Below are 17,856 nucleotides of genomic sequence, written 5' to 3' on the forward strand. Positions count from 1 at the left end.
GCCCATACACATAGGCCTACACTATACACCGTGTTTTGATAATGTGGTGTTATTTCTGTCAAGGAAGTGTGGAGTAAGTTCTGTAACGTCTTATTTTACTGTACTTGCCCTCAAAGCCCTGATGAAATGATCTGCTTTGATGTTAAATCTACCCGCCTCTGAGTGGAACTTACTGGTACAAACACTGCTGTACTTTCCCTGTGGGCTGATGGTCTGAGGCTGAGGGAGGCTAACACCACGCCAGAGCAGACCCCGCTCTGACGCCATGAGACCCTGCTGAAATGCTATCTGTCACAGTCACATGTGTGGGAGGATGTGGTGTTTCTAACAGGAAGTGATGTGTCTGCTGTGGTCCAAGAGGCGAGGAGGCGACCCCAGATGCAGAGGCGGAGCTTCTACTGTAGACTCACTAGGTTCTCCAGGGCTACAGATCAGAACACGCAGTGACTAATATGGCTGTGTTGCACAGCTGGTGGAATCTATTGTGAGAGATGTGGAGTCTCAGTATGACCCTGTTCGATGCAAATATCTAAACCCACTATATAAAAAGGTTCTGTTATCTGTGAATAACTATTCCAAACCGCCTAAGCCCACACACTGACTATGAGCAGCTCTTATTTGGTCTACCATACAGTGTTTCAATTTCTCTTTTACTATGACAAGCTGTAGTGTTAGGGATCTACACTTCGGCTTTCTGTCTGTGTACGCAAGTGTTGTCTAGAGTGGGAGACGTGGGTGTTTGCTATTGACGTAAGGTGTTTAGGCAGATGAGGAGTTGACATTTGATGTCATGACCTTACATCCTACGCCCATGTGTGTAGGACGAAGTGGGGGGTGTGAAAGGTAGAAAGAATATCAAAGACAGATACTTAGAAGCAACACACAAAGGTGCAAATAGTTTACCCCAACAGTTCAACCAGGTTACCCAATGGGATCGAACAATGTAATTGTTTGAGAGTAAGTAATCCCAAAGGATGGGATCTAACAAGATACCTACTGTTAGAGCTCATCCTTCGAAGGTGCATACACAAATAGATAGGGAAGTGGTGAGTAAAATGTAGCAAATGAAAAAAAAGAGATAGTGACAGGAGAAAAGAAAGTGACAGGAGAAAAGAACCCTAGAATGGCATTACAATGTCTCCACAGCTGTAATGCTAGCCCCAACCCCAACCCTAGCCCTAGCTTCATGTCCACATCCCGGCTCAACCCCAACCTTAGCCATAACCCTAACCTCAACCCTAGCTTCGTGTCGACACCCCGGTTCAACCCCAACCCTAGCCATAACCCTAGCTTCATGTCCAAACCCTGGCTCAACCCCAACCCTAGTCATAACCCTAGCTTCATGTCCAAACCCCGGCTCAACCCCAACCCTAGCCATAACCCTAGCTTCATGTCCAAACCCCGGCTCAACCTCAACCCTAACCATAACCCTAGCTTCATGTCCAAACCCCGGCTCAACCCCAACCCTAGCCATAACCCTAGCTTCATGTCCAAACCCTGGCTCAACCCCAACCCTAGCCATAGCCCTAGCTTCATGTCCAAACCCCGGCTCAACCCCAACCCTAGCCATAACCCTAGCTTCATGTCCAAACCCCGGCTCAACCCCAACCCTAACCATAACCCTAGCTTCATGTCCAAACCCCGGCTCAACCCCAACCCTAACCATAACCCTAGCTTCATGTCCAAACCCCGGCTCAACCCCAACCCTAGCCATAACCCTAGCTTCATGTCCAAACCCTGGCTCAACCCCAACCCTAGCCATAGCCCTAGCTTCATGTCCAAACCCCGGCTCAACCCCAACCCTAACCATAACCCTAGCTTCATGTCCAAACCCTGGCTCAACCCCAACCCTAGCCATAACCCTAGCTTCATGTCCACACCCCGGCTCAACCCCAACCCTAGCTTCATGTCCACACCCCGGCTCAACCCCAACCCTAGCCATAACCATAGCTTCATGTCCACACCCCGGCTCAAACTATTCAAAGAGGGCTTGATCTGTCTGCTTGGAATTTTATGCAGTAATGTGTTTTTCATGCAAATTTTGGAAGGAGTCATTGGTACTTTCACGACAAAACAATTTGCTTTTTGTTTCACTTTCAATTTACATGCTTCGTCAGTCCATCACAGGCAACTATTTGTGGAATAATAGTAATAATAGTAGTTGTAAACTCCCGAGTCAGTCACATGGGTGAGTCAGTCAAAACAACAGCTGATATGCACAAGGGCATGACAAAGAAAGTTTAAAAGTTGTGTAATGCCTTCTCCCAAACCAGGTGTTGCACTGCACAATATACTATGTAATGCCCTGACGCTTCTTTCTCTCTGTCTCTCAGTCTGGCCTTGTTCTCACCTGAGAAATACATTTGGCAATGTCTTCCTCTCTGTCCTAAGAGGACATTCCCATTTTCCCATTGTGTGAGTGTGTGAATAATTATAACATATTTTATCTTTGTTCTTCTGTCAGTACAATGTCATCACATTCCCTTGAGACATTCACCAAGCTTAAAAGCATAAACTGGGCTCAATTCTGACCCCAGTGTGTCAAAAATGTCATCATTTTGAAACCCTTTCTTTGACCCATTTTCAAACTTTGTCAAGCAACTAGTCACCAAAAAATAATAAAGAGTGCTATGAATTCTTTGTTAATATGGAGGAATGAAAATATAAAATTATATTTTGTATACTAGTGGGGAGCTTATGTCACGCCCTGGCCAGAGAGAGGCTTTAACTCTCTATTTTGGTTAGGCCAGGGTGTGACTAGGGTGGGCATTCTAGTTTCTTTATTTCTATGTTTTCTATTTCTTTGTGTTTGGCAGGGTGTGGTTCTCAGAGGCAGCTGTATATCGTTGTCTCTGATTGGGAATCATACTTAGGCAGCCTTTTTCACCCCTGTGTTTGTGGGTAGTTGTTTTCTGTATAGTTTTAGTTACTTTACAGAACTGTTCGTTTTTCGCTTTGTTATTTTTGTTCTAGTGTTCAGATTTAATGAAATATCATGAACATGTACCACGCTGCGCTTTGGTCCACTCCTTCTTCATCAGACGAGAGTGACAGCTTAAGCAAAAAAAATACTAAATTGTGCACTGTGATAAAAGCACAACATTTGGCACATTGGTAGATGTATGTAGTACAGTATACCCTGAAAATATTTTTAAAAATGGCAGCCGATGGTACAAAAATTGTACCGGCGAACTGAAAAGTGAAACTGAAAAGCTGTCATTTGTGACTGAAACTTGTAAATGTGTGCTGTTAACAATGTACATTTGTTGATTGCTAGGCATACAAATAAGATTATTTATTGATACATTTGAAACGAGGTCTAGTTGTGGCTGCAACCGGACTAGATTGTGAACGACTCTTGGGGGAATGCATTGCTTGACTGCCATGAGGGTGATAAGTAGCCTGAAGACTTACACTAAATTCTTCAGGTGCATTGTTGTTAGCCACAAGGCCTATCTCTCACGGGGGTGGGCCATGTGGTTGGCGTTCCATTCACTACCGAAAATGTTGACAAGAGGACACCCAACGGCCGGCAGTGGGAGTTGATGGAGCAGAGGTTCTGCTAATTTTCTCATTGATAAAACATTTGATCTCCATACAGTTTTCTGTTTCCAAAACTAGAATATGTAACTAACAGAGTGGACTGTGTTTTGTAGACTTTACCCTTTGCCAACGTTTCAAAAAATTGGCTTGTTTAGGAGGAGTGCAAGGACGAATTGAGTTATTGCAGACGCGCAACTCACTAAGTAGGCGTTCCCTAACAGAAATATGCAAATAAAGTGGCTAGTGATACATGTATTACATAAAGATGGCAAGATGCAGTAGATGATATAGAGTACAGTATATACATATGAGATGAGTAATGTAGGATATGTAAACATTATATTAAGTGGCATTGTTTAAAGTGGCCAGTGATACATTTTTACATAATTTCCATCAATTCCCATTATTAAAGTGGCTGGAGTTGAGTCAGTATGTTGGCAGCGGCCACTAAATGTTAGTGGTGGCTGTTTAATAGTCTGATGGCCTTGAGATAGAAGCTGTTTTTCAGTCTCTCGGTCCCCGCTTTGATGCACCTGTACTGACCTCGCCTTCTGGATGATAGCGGGGTGAACAGGCAGTGGCTCGGGTGGTTGTTGTCCTTGATGATCTTTATGGCCTTCCTGTGACATCGGGTGGTGTAGGTGTCCTGGAGGGCAGGACAAGTAGGCGTTCCCTAACAGAAATATGCAAATAAAATGTTTAGAACACGCCAATAGAACCTCACTATCTGGTGCTTGGCTCTGCCCACCTCCTTGATTTTTCTGCCCACTATGATTAATTTGCTCCCATTGGAAACGACAGGCTCTGGTCAATCTTGGGTTAGTTATGAAAATATTTGCTACGGACAGATAGAACAAGGATTTAGTTATACAAATCTTTACTATGGTGGATCAAAAGTAACTCTCCTGTAAAAAATAAACTTCAGTCTTTCTTCTAAACTAAGCTAGAGTGGTTTTTACAGCAATTTTATATCGGCTCTACTTGATGCTAGCTAGACGAACGTTTGCAAAACTAGCTAGATAAATACATTACATGACCAAAAGTATGTGGACAACTGCCGGTTGAACATCTCATTCCAAAATCATGGGCATTAATATGGAGTCGGTCCCCATTTGGTGCTACACTCTCAGCCTCGCAGTCGGCTTTCCAATTCATCCCAAAGGTGTTCGATGGAGTTGAGGTCAGGGCTCTGTGCACGCCAGTCAAGTTCTTCCACACCGATCTCAACAAACTATTTCTGCATGGGCCTTGCTTTGTGCACAGGGACATTTTCACGCTAAAACAGGAAAGGGCCTTACCCACACTGTTGCCACAAAGTTGGAAGCACAGAATCATCTAGAATGTCATTGTATGTATGTTGCAGCGTTAAGATTTCCCTGTACTAGAATGAAGGGGCCTGAAACATGAAAAACAGCTCCAGACCATTATTCCTCCTTTTTAAAAATGGCGGGTGGGGAAGCGAAACTAATGCGTGATAGTGAGAAGGAGAGGAGATGTTTTTCACTCGATCTGTCCAACTTATCACCTTATCGCCTCTAAAATGAAAATAAAACACTATAAAGAGTTTATATAATGTGTCATTACATACCTATTTGAAGGTTTGTGTCGAATTTGAATCGGGTTTTTAGGGCGGTGCTAAAGTGATCTTCAGATGTAAACAGCGGCTTTGAGATTCATGATCGCTTACAGTGATGACCCAAAAATGACTAGGTATCCCCCCCTTACCCCGTCAATGTCCATTTCTTGTTTTTAAACGATGCGAGAAGTGCTACACCTGGTGGAGAGATTGTAAGACAGAAATAGTTGCTTTACTTGCTGTAGTTACGGCATGACACATCACGATGTAACGGAGGGTCCTTTTTTTTCTACTTTTCTCCAATACTATAGACCCATTACCATGTCGATCAACGCTTGAATAGAAATGTAGATCACACCCCAGATTTTGAAGTCAACACAGTCGCTACAGTCCCATTAGTTTTCTTTGTAGCCTCCTTTGAATGTCGCGGTTGCGCACATTTGTACTGAATGGGTTGAGTTTACATTACCTTGCCTGATGACTCCTTGCTGTCCCCAGTCCACCTGGTCATGCTGCTGCTCCAGTTTCAACTGTTCTGCCTGCTGCTATGGAACCCTGACCTGTTCACTGGAAGTGCTACCTTGTCCCGGACCTGCTGTTTTGTCTACTCTGAATGATCGGCTATGAAAAGTCAATATGACATCATTCATATTCTTGAGGTAGTGTTAAAGCAATTCGAGCTAGCCCACCAAGACCAGACCAACCCCGTTTGACTTAGTAGAGGTAGAGGCATTAGATGCAGCTTTTTTTCTGTAATTTGAACAAAGAGGTACGCTACAACAGGACTTGGTTTTCGCTATTTGTATTGAGAAAAGACCATAAGCCTTAGATCGGATATATAATTCACCAATATCTACCCCAAAACCGACGTCCCAACCAGGAAACGGAAGAAGAAACTAACGGGCGTAGCATTTGACGGGAGCATGGAGTCTGGGTAGCCAGGCAAGATAATACGCAATACGATTCGTTCTCCAGTTCGCTGAGCACAGGCTGTATGTTTTAGTTTCTCATTCTGGCACAATGCGATCAATTATCCGTTCTAAACATGTATTTCTATGCTCATGATCCATTTTCCTTCGCGCATTGGAGGTCGGTTTACGTCTCTGGAACCGCTGAGCTGGAGGAGCGAACGGCTAAAATAAACGTCGTTCAAAGAGAACGAATCGTTCAGCTGCACATCACGTCTCCACTCGTGGACCGCAACTTCAATGAGTAGGCTACAGGACAGGAGATAACGTGTTATCATAGGAAACTGAAGACAAACTGTTGATAATCTTTTCATTCTCCAATGTAGTTTCGTTACTTGTATTTGTCATTTCAACTTTTTATTAAACATCTCCCTGCTTGCAATTAGTTCTGTTAACATATCCCTTTCAAGCACTTAATCTGCGTCTCAAATAGTTTATTTTACGCATGCAACAAGTGACAAATAGATAAACGTTAGGATTTGTCGGCGGCAGGTAGCCTAGTGGTTAGAGCGTTGGGCCAGTAACCGAAAGGTTGCTGGATTAAATCCCTGGGTTGACGAGGTAAAAATCTGCCCCGTCATTGTAAATAAGAATGTGTTCTCAACCGATTTGCCTAGTTAAAAAAAAAAAATGTGTCCACGCCCCCCCCCCAAACTACATAAAGGCAGGAGAGTTTGAAGTCTCATCATATGAGAGGGTGCTTTCAATTAGGGTGCTGCTGTTGTCTATTCCATTTGGATTATTATTACTGTCAAGCAACTGCACTGCTGTCACCTGGCATCCATAGCCCTTCTGTGTTCCTAATTTTCTGTGTGAATTGGAGGGCAGCGAGAGAAGATGCATCTGGTCCTCAGGGTACTGTGTATCTCTATGCTCATACTGTGTTGCCTGAGTAGCACTGGTGAGATAGGTTGTAAACAATGGACAACCTCTGCTGGTTCTCCTGATGTCTGCTGTGAAAGGTGCAATCCAGGTAAATGTCTAAACTAGGCTACTGTAAATGGCTTAACTTTAAATGTAACCTATAAATAATCAAGAATTAATGTAATATGGCTTGGATTTTGAGAAGTAAATTCTCAAGGCTTTATCTGGTTAAATGATCTCTTTCATGGGGATGAACAATCTAGTGTATCCCAGGTTAATTAAATCATATGTATCCTTTAGTGGGTATACCACAGTGACCCAGTTGAGTTTCAGTGGCTTGTATTAGTTCTACAAGAGGGGAGTGTATGGATAATGATCAAACAACTGTATCGGGCATGTGGAAGAGGACTGGAAATAGTTTCCTATCAAATATATTTACCGTCCACTGCAATTGTTACTGATGGAGCGATTTGTGATGTTATTATGGATGTAGATGTGTTTTCAATTGTTGTCTGTGTATTTTGTGTAGGGAACCGTCTGGTGACACGCTGTGGACCAGACCCAGAAAAGCTCTGCGTTCCATGTAGGAATGAGACCTACACAACTGATGGTACATCACACTCCTGTCTCAGGTGTACTCAGTGTGTAGGTATGTCACCAGAGATTTACCCATTTGATAGAATCTATTCTCCTCTATACTTAAATATCTATTGTTGATGAGCGAGACATTTTAACATATATTCATTTCACTCCTCTTTCGCTTGCTTGTGTGTGTAGGTGGCGCCCAATTCCTTAAGAAGGCCTGTACAAAAAGCAAGGACACAGAGTGTGACTGTAGGGCAGGATTCCGATGTGGTGATGACCACTGTTCCTTCTGTGTTGAGGAGTGTGGGAAAGGCCAGGAACCTCTTCCCGCTGCACGTAAGACACACATCTGTACCCGCAGACATTAAAGTCAAAGAAGTTATCTGGCATGCCTAGTAAGACACATGGAAAATGTTCACCAAGTCCAACCCTTTGCATGTCTGTCTCCATAGGGTCCTGCCGGAATTGTCCAGATGGGACCTTCAATGACAAAATCCATGAGAAGTGCAAGTCTTGGAGAACAAGGTTAGATTTAATCCCCCCCTTTAAACTATGAGTTTGCGTCAATATTGGAATTACCGATAGTACTAATACCATTGCATTAATTACCGTATGCAGCAAAACACTTGACTTAATCTCAGCCACTCAGAACTAAAATCTTCCGCCATGGCTACTCAATGTAATCTGATATTGGAGAGCCAATCCTTAATCTTTATTTCTCTGTCCCAGCTGTCTGCATCCCAAGGAACACATTGTTGCAGTGGGAGATGCAGTTAGTGACAGCAAGTGCGGCATTGCCAACATTGTAACGCCCGAAGTCAACACCTTACCTTCAACACAGGCGGACCCTGAGGGTAAGACCAGTGAATCTAACCCATAGCAAAATGTATGTTATATCACCTTGTTTTTAGAAAAAGATGACAAAGCCTCTTTCTTTGATGGCACAGGGCTGGTTTGGGCTATAAGTGCCTCATTTGGGGTCTTTATCATCCTTATCATCTTGTTTCTGGTCATCATCACTAAAAAGAAGCCAGAGAAGACAGCCCCCAAGGAGCCAACCCTTAATGAGCTAACTCACCCTACAGGTAATTAATGCTTATACAATTTTATTCATTCCTACTCATCATACTGCAGTGCAATATCATTCTTCGTCAGCTTTCAAACTGTAATCCTGAACGAAGTGTCAACATAATTTAATCTGAGATTGAGCCTATCTTCACCTCCGCTCTCCCTCCGTCTCAGATGAACCCAGGAGCCTGGTGGTGACCAGTTTCCATCACCCTCAGCAGGAGCAGGGCAGCAGCTCTGAAATCCTGTGCTCCCAGGACTTTGAGACCAAGCTCCTGCCTGTGTGAGTGGCAGTGGACTTACTTTCTCGTGTACTTATTTCTACTTCATGTGTTTTTGCTCCACTTTACTTTTTTAATTTATTTTTTAATGTATTACTGATATTTATTGTTGCATTGTTGGGAAAGGCATTTCACTGTACTTGTGCACGTGACAATTAACTTGGAACAGGGTCATACTATTGATCACTACTTCACACTGGCACTCGGATGCCTACACATTGCTAGCTGACGCTACTGCTGATACAGTTGGACTCCAGCTCTGCTGCACCATGCTACTGAGTCGCTGGGAATAAGACATTGAGGCTTAGATCATTTTTTGAATTTGGTATATTTTTAATACCCCAGTCATTTCCTTATCTCACAGGCACATTCAAAGGTAAACTAGGTCACTATGTTAAGCTTATGTACATGTCAGCTAGCAAACTGATATTCAAATGTCAGAAGTGATGGGGAAGTTTAGGGGGAAAAACAATGTCACTATATGACATATGCATTAGCAATTGGCTGCAGCTGGACTAGTTCAACTATTTACATTTTCTGGTTTCATAAAGGACATTTGCCATCAGTTTATGGCCTGAATATGAAATACTACTCATGAAATGTGTATGAAGGTAGTATCAGAGCCATGACCTGTCTTAATGTAACAGTGAATGAGGGGGTACAGCAGTAAAGAAAAAGACAAGAAGCGCTGTATAGTTGTGACTGGCAGCCTCCATGCCTCCCACTGGCTTATACAGTATCATAGTCACGTTTTTTTCTCAGTTCCCTGAATGGCTAAACCTAGCTGCCCACAGTTTCTAAGCTGAAGGGAATACCCCTACTTAATATACCGTACAACCCGAAGTGTGACAAACGTTTTATTGCGCAAGGTATGACGAAGAGCAAGTGCAGGATAATGCCTCAGCACTTTAAGAATTAGATTTATGATAAATGTACCAATGTGGTACCGTATGTGACTCGGAGCCACTTTCCTGTGTGACTGTACTGCTTTTGTTGACTGGTATCGAGTCAAGGACATTCCAATTGGATCATTCATCCCACCCTCCCCTGTAACCATTCCAGGTCATTGCTGTAAATGAGAGAATGTGTTTTCAGTTAACCTACCTGGTTAAATAAACATTAACAAAGACATTGAAATGTGTGCAGGATACAGTATGACATTATAATAAAGGCAGCTTAAAATCTACCCAACTTGACATTTCCAGGAAGAGATTTAGAAAAGGGTCTGGACATTCCAAATAATGTAGGGGAAATGCTAAGGTCAGAGAATCCTCTCAGGTGGGGGTTTCCACTTTACACAGAAGTGTATCTAAAGTAACTGGAAAAGTCTTAAATAATACAAATATTAATTGCACTTGACACAATTTACAATGTAGGCAATAGGCGTTGAATGTGATCAAAGGGCTTCCTTTAACCTAGTCTGATAAGATCAAAACCAGAGTAAACTCTTTCACCACTGTAGGTTTGCAATCATAAGCATGATCTATCGGTGTTCCTTCGGCTTGCTGGAAATGCTTAACTCAAGCCCACTTAGCCCTGGTTGTAAAAAAGAAAGAAATACTCCCTCTGGGCTTTCTGCTAGGCAGAGCTGGGAAAGCCGAGAGGATTATGATTAAATGTGTCATATTAACCCCATTGTACTATCACTGCTGGGAAATGACACGAGGAGTAAATAAAGCTAACAGAATCATGAACGCTGTATGACTAATAGGAGTCACACAGGGAAGAGGGGAAACAGTGTAAAACACGCTGGAAGAGCATCTCAGGCAGAGGATCCTATAGAAACTTCCCTTTCAGATCTGTACTAATGTAACCTTTACTTTTCATGCAGCCTGGTCTCTGACCAGACGTAGCACAGTAAATGTAAATCCAGAATACTCAAATTATATAGTATGATATGTTACGGTTACATAAGGCAAAAGTAGGGTTGTTGGTCGGTGTGGCTGGATGGCCGTTTAACGCGAACATCTCGCACAAGTTCGAATCTCATCGCGGACAACTTAACTTTTTACTACCTTTTAGTTACTTTGCAACTACATAGCATGTTAGCTAATGCTCCCCCTAACCTAACAACCCCTAGCCCAGCTAATGTTAGCCAGCTAGCTAGAATTTGTAACATATACGTTTTGCAAATTTGTGACGTATGAATTACAATTAATAACATATCATACAAAATGGGTGATGGACAGCCACATTAATACATACCATACAAAACATCATACTAAATGGAGTGTCTCGGATTCATGTACAGAATAATACGAAATGCTCAGAGACCAGGTTGCCCTTTCAGATCTGTACTAATGTAACCTTCACTTTTCATGAGTCTACAGAGAAGCAGAGTAGTGCATCAGTTCACACCCACGCTTAGTTACTGTATTTTTCTAGTTTGACAGGCGTAGCCCACTGAGATGGAACATCTCACATTTCACAATTAGGGCCTACACGGTGGAAAATGTGAACCCACACTCATGGAATGGGCCTACAGTAGTAGTAGTGTAAATTAGTCATCACCACCACAAATTACTGTCACAGTAATGCGAGGACAGGCCTTTAGAAAGCCAGTTACACTAAAGATGAGTCACATTGATGGATTTTTAGAGTGCCGTCCATGTGAATATCCTTAAGTACTTGGACTGGCCGGATCCTGGGATTTTATGAATTGTATGTCTTCTTACTTAGGCTCAGAGATTTTGTTGATTAAATAAGCAATATTGTTTCATATTTTGATATATATTTTTTTTATATTTAAAGAACTAGCAAATACCACTGGATTGTCTTATTGTATCCATCTTACCACAAAGATGGTGGCAGGAAGTGTGGCTTAGTTGGTAGAGCATGGCGCTTGCAATGCCAGGTTATAGGTTAGATTACCACAGGTGAACCAGTACAGAAAAATGTATGCACTCACTACTGTAAGTCACTCTGGATAAGTGTCTGCTAAATGACAAATGTAAAATTGTAACTTACATCAATATGACTTATTGATGACCTTGAAAAAATAAAAGATCAGCTACATTTACTGCAGCACATTTCTCTCGTCAGCATCAGCTTCTCTAAGAGGAAGTAATGTCACAGCTGAGGTATCATGGGTGTTCATTTTATTCAGAAACACTTCAGAGAAACCTATGAGAGCACTGATCCCAGTGCTATAAAGATAAGTTCTAGCAGTGATTTGTCTAACATGTAGTTGCTGTATTACTGTGTAAAAAAAGTATGTTTAAATAAAAAGGAATGAAAATGTAGAGTATGGAACTCTGTTGAATGTACTCAATTGACAGTTTGAGTGGTGCAAAATGACCAGAAGCAGAGAGTTGGTGGGAAAACTAGATTGAGGAAGGATGCAGTTTAGCATTTACATAACTACTCAATGTAAAGTTTAGGTTCATGGGAGAAGGTGGAGTTACCTCATATCAGCAGCATGCTCGGTTTGCCGTGATCTCCTGTCATACAGCATAACTGTAAACACTGAAGATGTGGAGTTGGAGGATGACTACAGTACAGCAAGAGGATTCCAGGTCATAAACATATGACTTGACAGCCTAACCTTAGACAATCCAGTATTTCCCCAATGGGCTAAGTGACAATTGTATTTCCCAGTCATTGGGAAACTTATTGACACTTTAGATGCGAATTACATGATAAGTCTGTTCTCAAAGATCCCCTCAGGTCTTTCTCAAACAGATATCAAGAGGGGACAGCATCTCTAAAATAGGGTTTAAGAAGTGTTGCCATGTGAATCGGAGTGTTACTCAGATCTCCCCTTAATAATACTAAATAACAAAACAAAGAAGTCAAACAATAAAACAAACTGATTGATATTAACCTTCTCTCATCAACACAGAAGGCAAATATGAATAGGGAAGGCCAACTATGCTGAACAAAAATATAAATGCCACAATTTCAAATATTCTCCTGAATTACAGTTCATATAGGGAAATCAGTCAACTGAAATGAATTCATTAGGCCCTAATCTATAGATTTCACATGACTGGGCAGGGGTGCAGCCATGGTTGGGCCACCCACTGGGGAGCCAGGCACAGCCAATCAGAATTAGTGCTTTAGGGCTTTATTACACACAGAAATACTCTTCAGCGCCATGCTGTTTAATCAGCTTCTTGATATGCCACACCTGTCAGGCGGATGGATTATCTTGACAAAGGATAAAATGCTCACTAACGGTGATGTAAACAAATGTGTGCACAACATTTGAGAGAAATACGCTTTTTGTGTGTATGGAACATTTCTGGGATCTTTTATTTCAGCTCAGGAAACATATAAACGCAACAAGTTGCGTTTATATTTTTGTTCAGTGTACAATTCTTCCCTTTGAATATTATTGGGTTATATGAACACAGTATGCACAGTATGCACAGTATGCACAGTATGCACTCACGACTCAAACGTAAAAATAAAGTATCTGGACCAGTCCTTTTAACAAAAACGCCAATTCTTTTTTTTAACTGGTTAAAGTGCTAGTTGGGATAACTAAACATAATTTTCTTTACATCCTCTTGCAGCCCGGTAAAGTAATGTGAGGGGTGTGCTGTTATACTCCCGGGCCCATGGTCTCAGACTGACATCACTGCTGCTTACAGTTCTCCTTCTTCTCTTTGGATTTGGCGCGTACAGATTTGTCGCTTTGCCTCTTGGTGGGCGGGATGAACGTTGGCTCCTCCATAAAATGATGTAAGCCGGAGTGAGGAGTGGGATGAGACTGGCAGGAGGATGTGCCTATAAGGAACAGGATGTCCTATAACTTCTCATTACCTCTACAGTATAAACTACATGTTATGATGATGATCCGCGGGGTTGTTATTCCTACCAGAGATTGTCGGTCCCGCTCTGCTGCTCTCCTTGCCTTGTCTACTGGCCTTGAAGGTTGGGTCCAGTTCCTCTGCAATGTTTCTGATTGGCTGTTGTGGTCTGTAAAGATATGAGTAGTTGGTTGAAATATAGAACTACTTTCATAGCCAAATCTACCACGACATGATTGCAGCCCACTCAACGGATATCAAAATCTCTAGCAATTACTTTTTCAAAAGCCCCATACTTCTTCAGCAAATGATAATCAGTCAGGTGCTAAGGAGGGCACTTCCAGCCTGGGGTTTCCCAGTGTTATATACACACACAGAGTGACTCACTGGGTTGTGGGTCTAGGGGCCTGATAGTCTGGAGAGCAGTCTTCAGTAGGAGATGGAAGGTCCTCTGAGTCCAGTCTCTCCCGCTCGATCTGAGACAGGACAGTAAACTACAGTTATAATTATAAACAATAATATTTGTATTGAAAATGTTGTTTTGAAATGACAGACACTTAATTCAAAAGTAGTGTCAATAGTTAACACTACGTAGGCAATGGCTCATTATAGTTTGTTTTATTCTTCCCCCAATCGCTTTGGTGTGGTACATTTTCACAACTTAGTATTAAACTCAAAACAGATCAAAAAGGCAGGTATTTTAAAACTAAGCACATTTTCAATTGACTAAGTATAACATCCTCATCATAGTCACTTTTTCACTAAACTTAAAATCAGTTTAATCTAGAAATACATGTTTCACATTGCAATACATGTTCATATAAAGTAATTCTTCCATAATGCAATGCTCACATTACTTTTGATAGGATCCTCTTCACATTTGTTGAAAATACATTTCACTAGGACTTAAGTGATTATCAATTAAGAGCAGTCAGATAAACGGTTTGGTAAACCTATAGATTTTAAACTGGTTTGTCTACTACACATTTTAACTACATAATGAAAATGGATGTTTGAAGTAGAAATATATTTCTAAACATTTGTAAAAACCTGTTTTAGCTTTGTTATTATGGGGATTGTAGGATTTTCTTTTTAATCAATTTTATAATTTGGTATAAGGCTGTAACGTAACAAAATGTAGAAGTCAAGGGGTCTGAATACTTTCCGAAGGCACTGTATGTAACAAATGCATCCTCTAAACATGTGTCCAAATTGCTTTACTAAAATTGCATTGACCAATGCAGTACTGTAATATTAGTAGGGTGTTCTCCCACTCTGCCCAGTGGGTGAAAACGTGCTTAGGCGATGACGTTACATTTCCTTATGTTAAAATACATGTTTTATATCAACCTATGACGGAATACTCAGGACAGGCTTGTTGCAAACTAGTGCGTGATAAACATTGACATAACTGAAAGAAACAACAGTATGTTGGGTTTATTTCAGAACACCACTTGTATTTTTTGCATCATGATTATGAACGATGTCTTCAATGATCACACACCTTTGATCAAACATGGGAGAAATGGAAAAGTGATGGTCAGTCAATTTCAATGGGTAGTGCAAGTGTATTGCCTAGGGGCAGTTTTGAAACATGCATCTTGCATTTATTGCTAATGGATTAACTGGTTGTTAAAACAATTAACTGGTTGTTAAAATAACTACATTGAGAAGATATCATTAAGTTGGTGATGATTAAATCAATGTTCTTATAATCTTATATAGTTGAAGTCGGAAGTTTACATACACCTTAGCCAAACACATTTAAACTCAGTTTCACAATTCTTGACATTTAATCCTAGTAAAACTTCCCTGTTTTAGGTCAGTTAGGATCACCACTTTATTTTAAGAATGTGAAATGTCAGAATAATATTAGAGAGAATTATTTATTTCAGATTTTATACCTCCAACTGACTCAAATTATGTCAATTAGCCTATGAGAAGCTTCTAAAGCCATTACATCATTTTCTGGAATTTTCCAAGCTGTTTAAAGGCACAGTCAACTTAGTGTATGTAAACTTCTGACCCACTGGAATTGTGATACAGTGAATTATAAGTGAAATAATCTGTCTGTAAACAATTGTTGGACAATGACTTGTGTCATGCACAAAGTAGATGTCCTAACCAACTTGCCAAAACTATAGTTCGTTAACAAGTAATTTGTGGAGTGGTTGAAAATCGAGTTAATGACTCCAACCTAAGTGTATGTCAACTTCCGATTTCAACTGTATTTTGGATCAATGGTTGTATGGTGAAAGATGTCTTCAAAATGAATGCACAATTAATACTTTTTAATATGAGACTGCTGCGTTACAAGTGTTAAAATCACCACACACACGTGAAAATGGCACCAAAAAGCGATTGATAAAAACAAAAAACAGCAGCAGCTACCCGTCTCTCTCTGGCAGTTCTTCGGTCATAGGGGTCAGCCAGGTCATGCGGTTCACACCGTGACCCCGGGCCATCAAGGTCACGTGAACGACGCTTTGACTTCATTTCCTGCTTCTGCATGAAGCGGGCGATTTCCTGACAGATGAGACAGTGACCACAAAGTGTCATAATCACACCTTAGGCTTTGAAGGCTGCATTTTCTGATGGTTTTGCTAAGCCTATTATTTATCTGATGAATAGTGAGATTGGGTGATAAGGTCCTACAGACTTGAGAGGAGAGACTCCCATTAAAAGAAACTGACTAATCATTATATTTACTGCTTTACCTCTAAAACAACATTTTACCTCATCCTGAGCCACTTGTGCAACTCTGAAGTCTCCCGCTGGGTAGGAATCTCGTTGATAGTGGGTGGGACGGGCTGGAGGGCTCTGCAATGACAACACCAGAGAAGAGTGGTTAACACTCAGCAACAGTAGTATTAGGGAGGAGCTGAAAGTACATCCAGCAGGCGGCACTGTGGGTGTGGTATACTTCCTGTTCCTTACCCTCCTCAGCAGCTTCTCCTCCTCCTGCAGCCTCCTGGCCAGCTCCTCATCCAGCAGCACCTGCTGCAGCTCCCCCAGGTCCAGACACGCCCCCTTCTCCGGCTGCAGTGCGGCTCCTGTGGGAGGGGAGACTTGGGTTCAGGAAGGTTTAGAGAAATAAGGGGTGTGATGCTGTGATGTGGTATGATAAAAGGTATATGAAATAACAGACCTTGTGAAGATGAAGACAGACATGTAATTAGAGGAAAGAAACGATACAGCACATGCTGTTAGATCATTTCAAGAGATGAGAGGACAAAGAAGATGAAGGCTGGAGAGGGGTTGAAGAAGAGCAGCTGTTCTCTAAAAGGAAATCCAGGTTAAGATATTTCCCAGACCATCAGAATGACCAACAATACAGAGGAAATATCACAGTTTTGAAAAAATACCCTTTTTCAAAAAGGCCCCGCCCTTAAACACAAGGAAAACAAGAGTTGATTTCCCCAGATTTGATTGAAGGAGGATGTGAAGAGTAGGTGTACACAGAGAGAGGCTGTTGGGGAAGCTTTGGGTAGAGTACAGTAGCTGCCTCCCTGCAGGTCTGCCTGTTCAGAGCACTGAGGTACCTGCAGCCTGTAGCTCTGGGTGTTACCTGCTCTGGGGGTGTGCTTGGATCTGGCCCTGATGGAGGGCCCTCTGCTGCAGAAGCTTTGGCTGCGCTGGGAGACTTTCTGTGAGGGTGGAGGTCTCTCCTCCTCCGAGTGGTACGGCTTATCCTCCTCCTCATGCTGGTGTTCACTCCTCACCCTGCGCTCGCTATGGTAGAGCCTGTCACCCCTGCCCTCCTCCCTCTCCTGGTCCCCACCTGAGCTGACCTTGTGTCTGGGGTCTCCACTACTCCTCCTGCTCCCCTCTCTCTCTCTGCTGAACAGCCTATCATCTCTACTGTGTTCATCATAGACCTCAGTCCCACTACCCTCCACTATGGTCAGGTTTTCATGGATTTTTTCTCTCCTCCCCTCATGGCCACGGTGACAGAGGCTTTCTCTTTGTGAGGCACTCCTTTCCCTGACATCTCCATAGTAACTGGGCCTGTTGCGGATGGCTATTTGAAAAGCCCTCTGTGGTTGAGAGTTGTTACAGACGATGGTATTTCCCCCATCATGCACCTGGCTGTCTCTGACCTTACCCCTTGCCCCCTGTGATCCCCCGTTGAAGCTTTGCCTCAAGGCCACACCCCGCTCTCTTAAGTCATGGGCAATCAGCTCCCAGACATTTCCCGCCCGCCTGCTGTCGCCATG

The 17,856-nt window shown here is 42.2% G+C and overlaps 2 protein-coding genes across 5 annotated transcripts in view; one reads left to right on the forward strand and one right to left on the reverse strand.

The window, feature by feature from the left end:
• Nucleotides 1–5,849: 5,849 nt before the first annotated feature.
• tnfrsf9a (tumor necrosis factor receptor superfamily, member 9a) lies at nucleotides 5,850–12,127 on the forward strand. Its single transcript, XM_055931554.1, has 7 exons — nucleotides 5,850–7,060; nucleotides 7,481–7,600; nucleotides 7,729–7,872; nucleotides 7,989–8,061; nucleotides 8,266–8,390; nucleotides 8,484–8,621; nucleotides 8,779–12,127. Exons 1-7 carry the CDS (start codon nucleotides 6,925–6,927, stop codon nucleotides 8,889–8,891), a joined length of 849 nt encoding a protein of 282 aa, XP_055787529.1. The 5' UTR covers nucleotides 5,850–6,924; the 3' UTR covers nucleotides 8,892–12,127.
• LOC129860796 (coiled-coil domain-containing protein 50-like) overlaps nucleotides 11,967–17,856 on the reverse strand; it is a 42,355-nt gene continuing 36,465 nt past the window's right edge. For all 4 annotated transcript variants that reach the window (XM_055931553.1, XM_055931550.1, XM_055931552.1 and 1 more), the window contains exons 7-12: nucleotides 16,577–16,692; nucleotides 16,376–16,459; nucleotides 16,031–16,165; nucleotides 14,027–14,115; nucleotides 13,708–13,808; nucleotides 11,967–13,616 (exon numbers count right to left, since the gene is read on the reverse strand). In XM_055931553.1, the coding sequence (XP_055787528.1) occupies nucleotides 13,465–13,616; nucleotides 13,708–13,808; nucleotides 14,027–14,115; nucleotides 16,031–16,165; nucleotides 16,376–16,459; nucleotides 16,577–16,692 (677 nt within the window). In that variant the 3' untranslated portion in view covers nucleotides 11,967–13,464. The remainder of the gene's footprint in view (nucleotides 13,617–13,707; nucleotides 13,809–14,026; nucleotides 14,116–16,030; nucleotides 16,166–16,375; nucleotides 16,460–16,576; nucleotides 16,693–17,856) is intronic.

This window comes from Salvelinus fontinalis, chromosome 8, assembly GCF_029448725.1.
Source record: "Salvelinus fontinalis isolate EN_2023a chromosome 8, ASM2944872v1, whole genome shotgun sequence".
Classification (NCBI taxonomy): domain Eukaryota; kingdom Metazoa; phylum Chordata; class Actinopteri; order Salmoniformes; family Salmonidae; genus Salvelinus; species Salvelinus fontinalis.

Excerpts from the sequence above, each read along its gene's own strand:
- tnfrsf9a (XM_055931554.1), top strand. The coding sequence starts at position 6,925 with ATGCATCTGGTCCTCAGGGTACTGTGTATCTCTATGCTCATACTGTGT. Across the intron at positions 7,601-7,728 it reads CAGGTGTACTCAGTGTGTAG|GTGGCGCCCAATTCCTTAAG; the intron begins GTATGTCACCAG and ends TTGTGTGTGTAG. Across the intron at positions 8,622-8,778 it reads TGAGCTAACTCACCCTACAG|ATGAACCCAGGAGCCTGGTG; the intron begins GTAATTAATGCT and ends CCTCCGTCTCAG.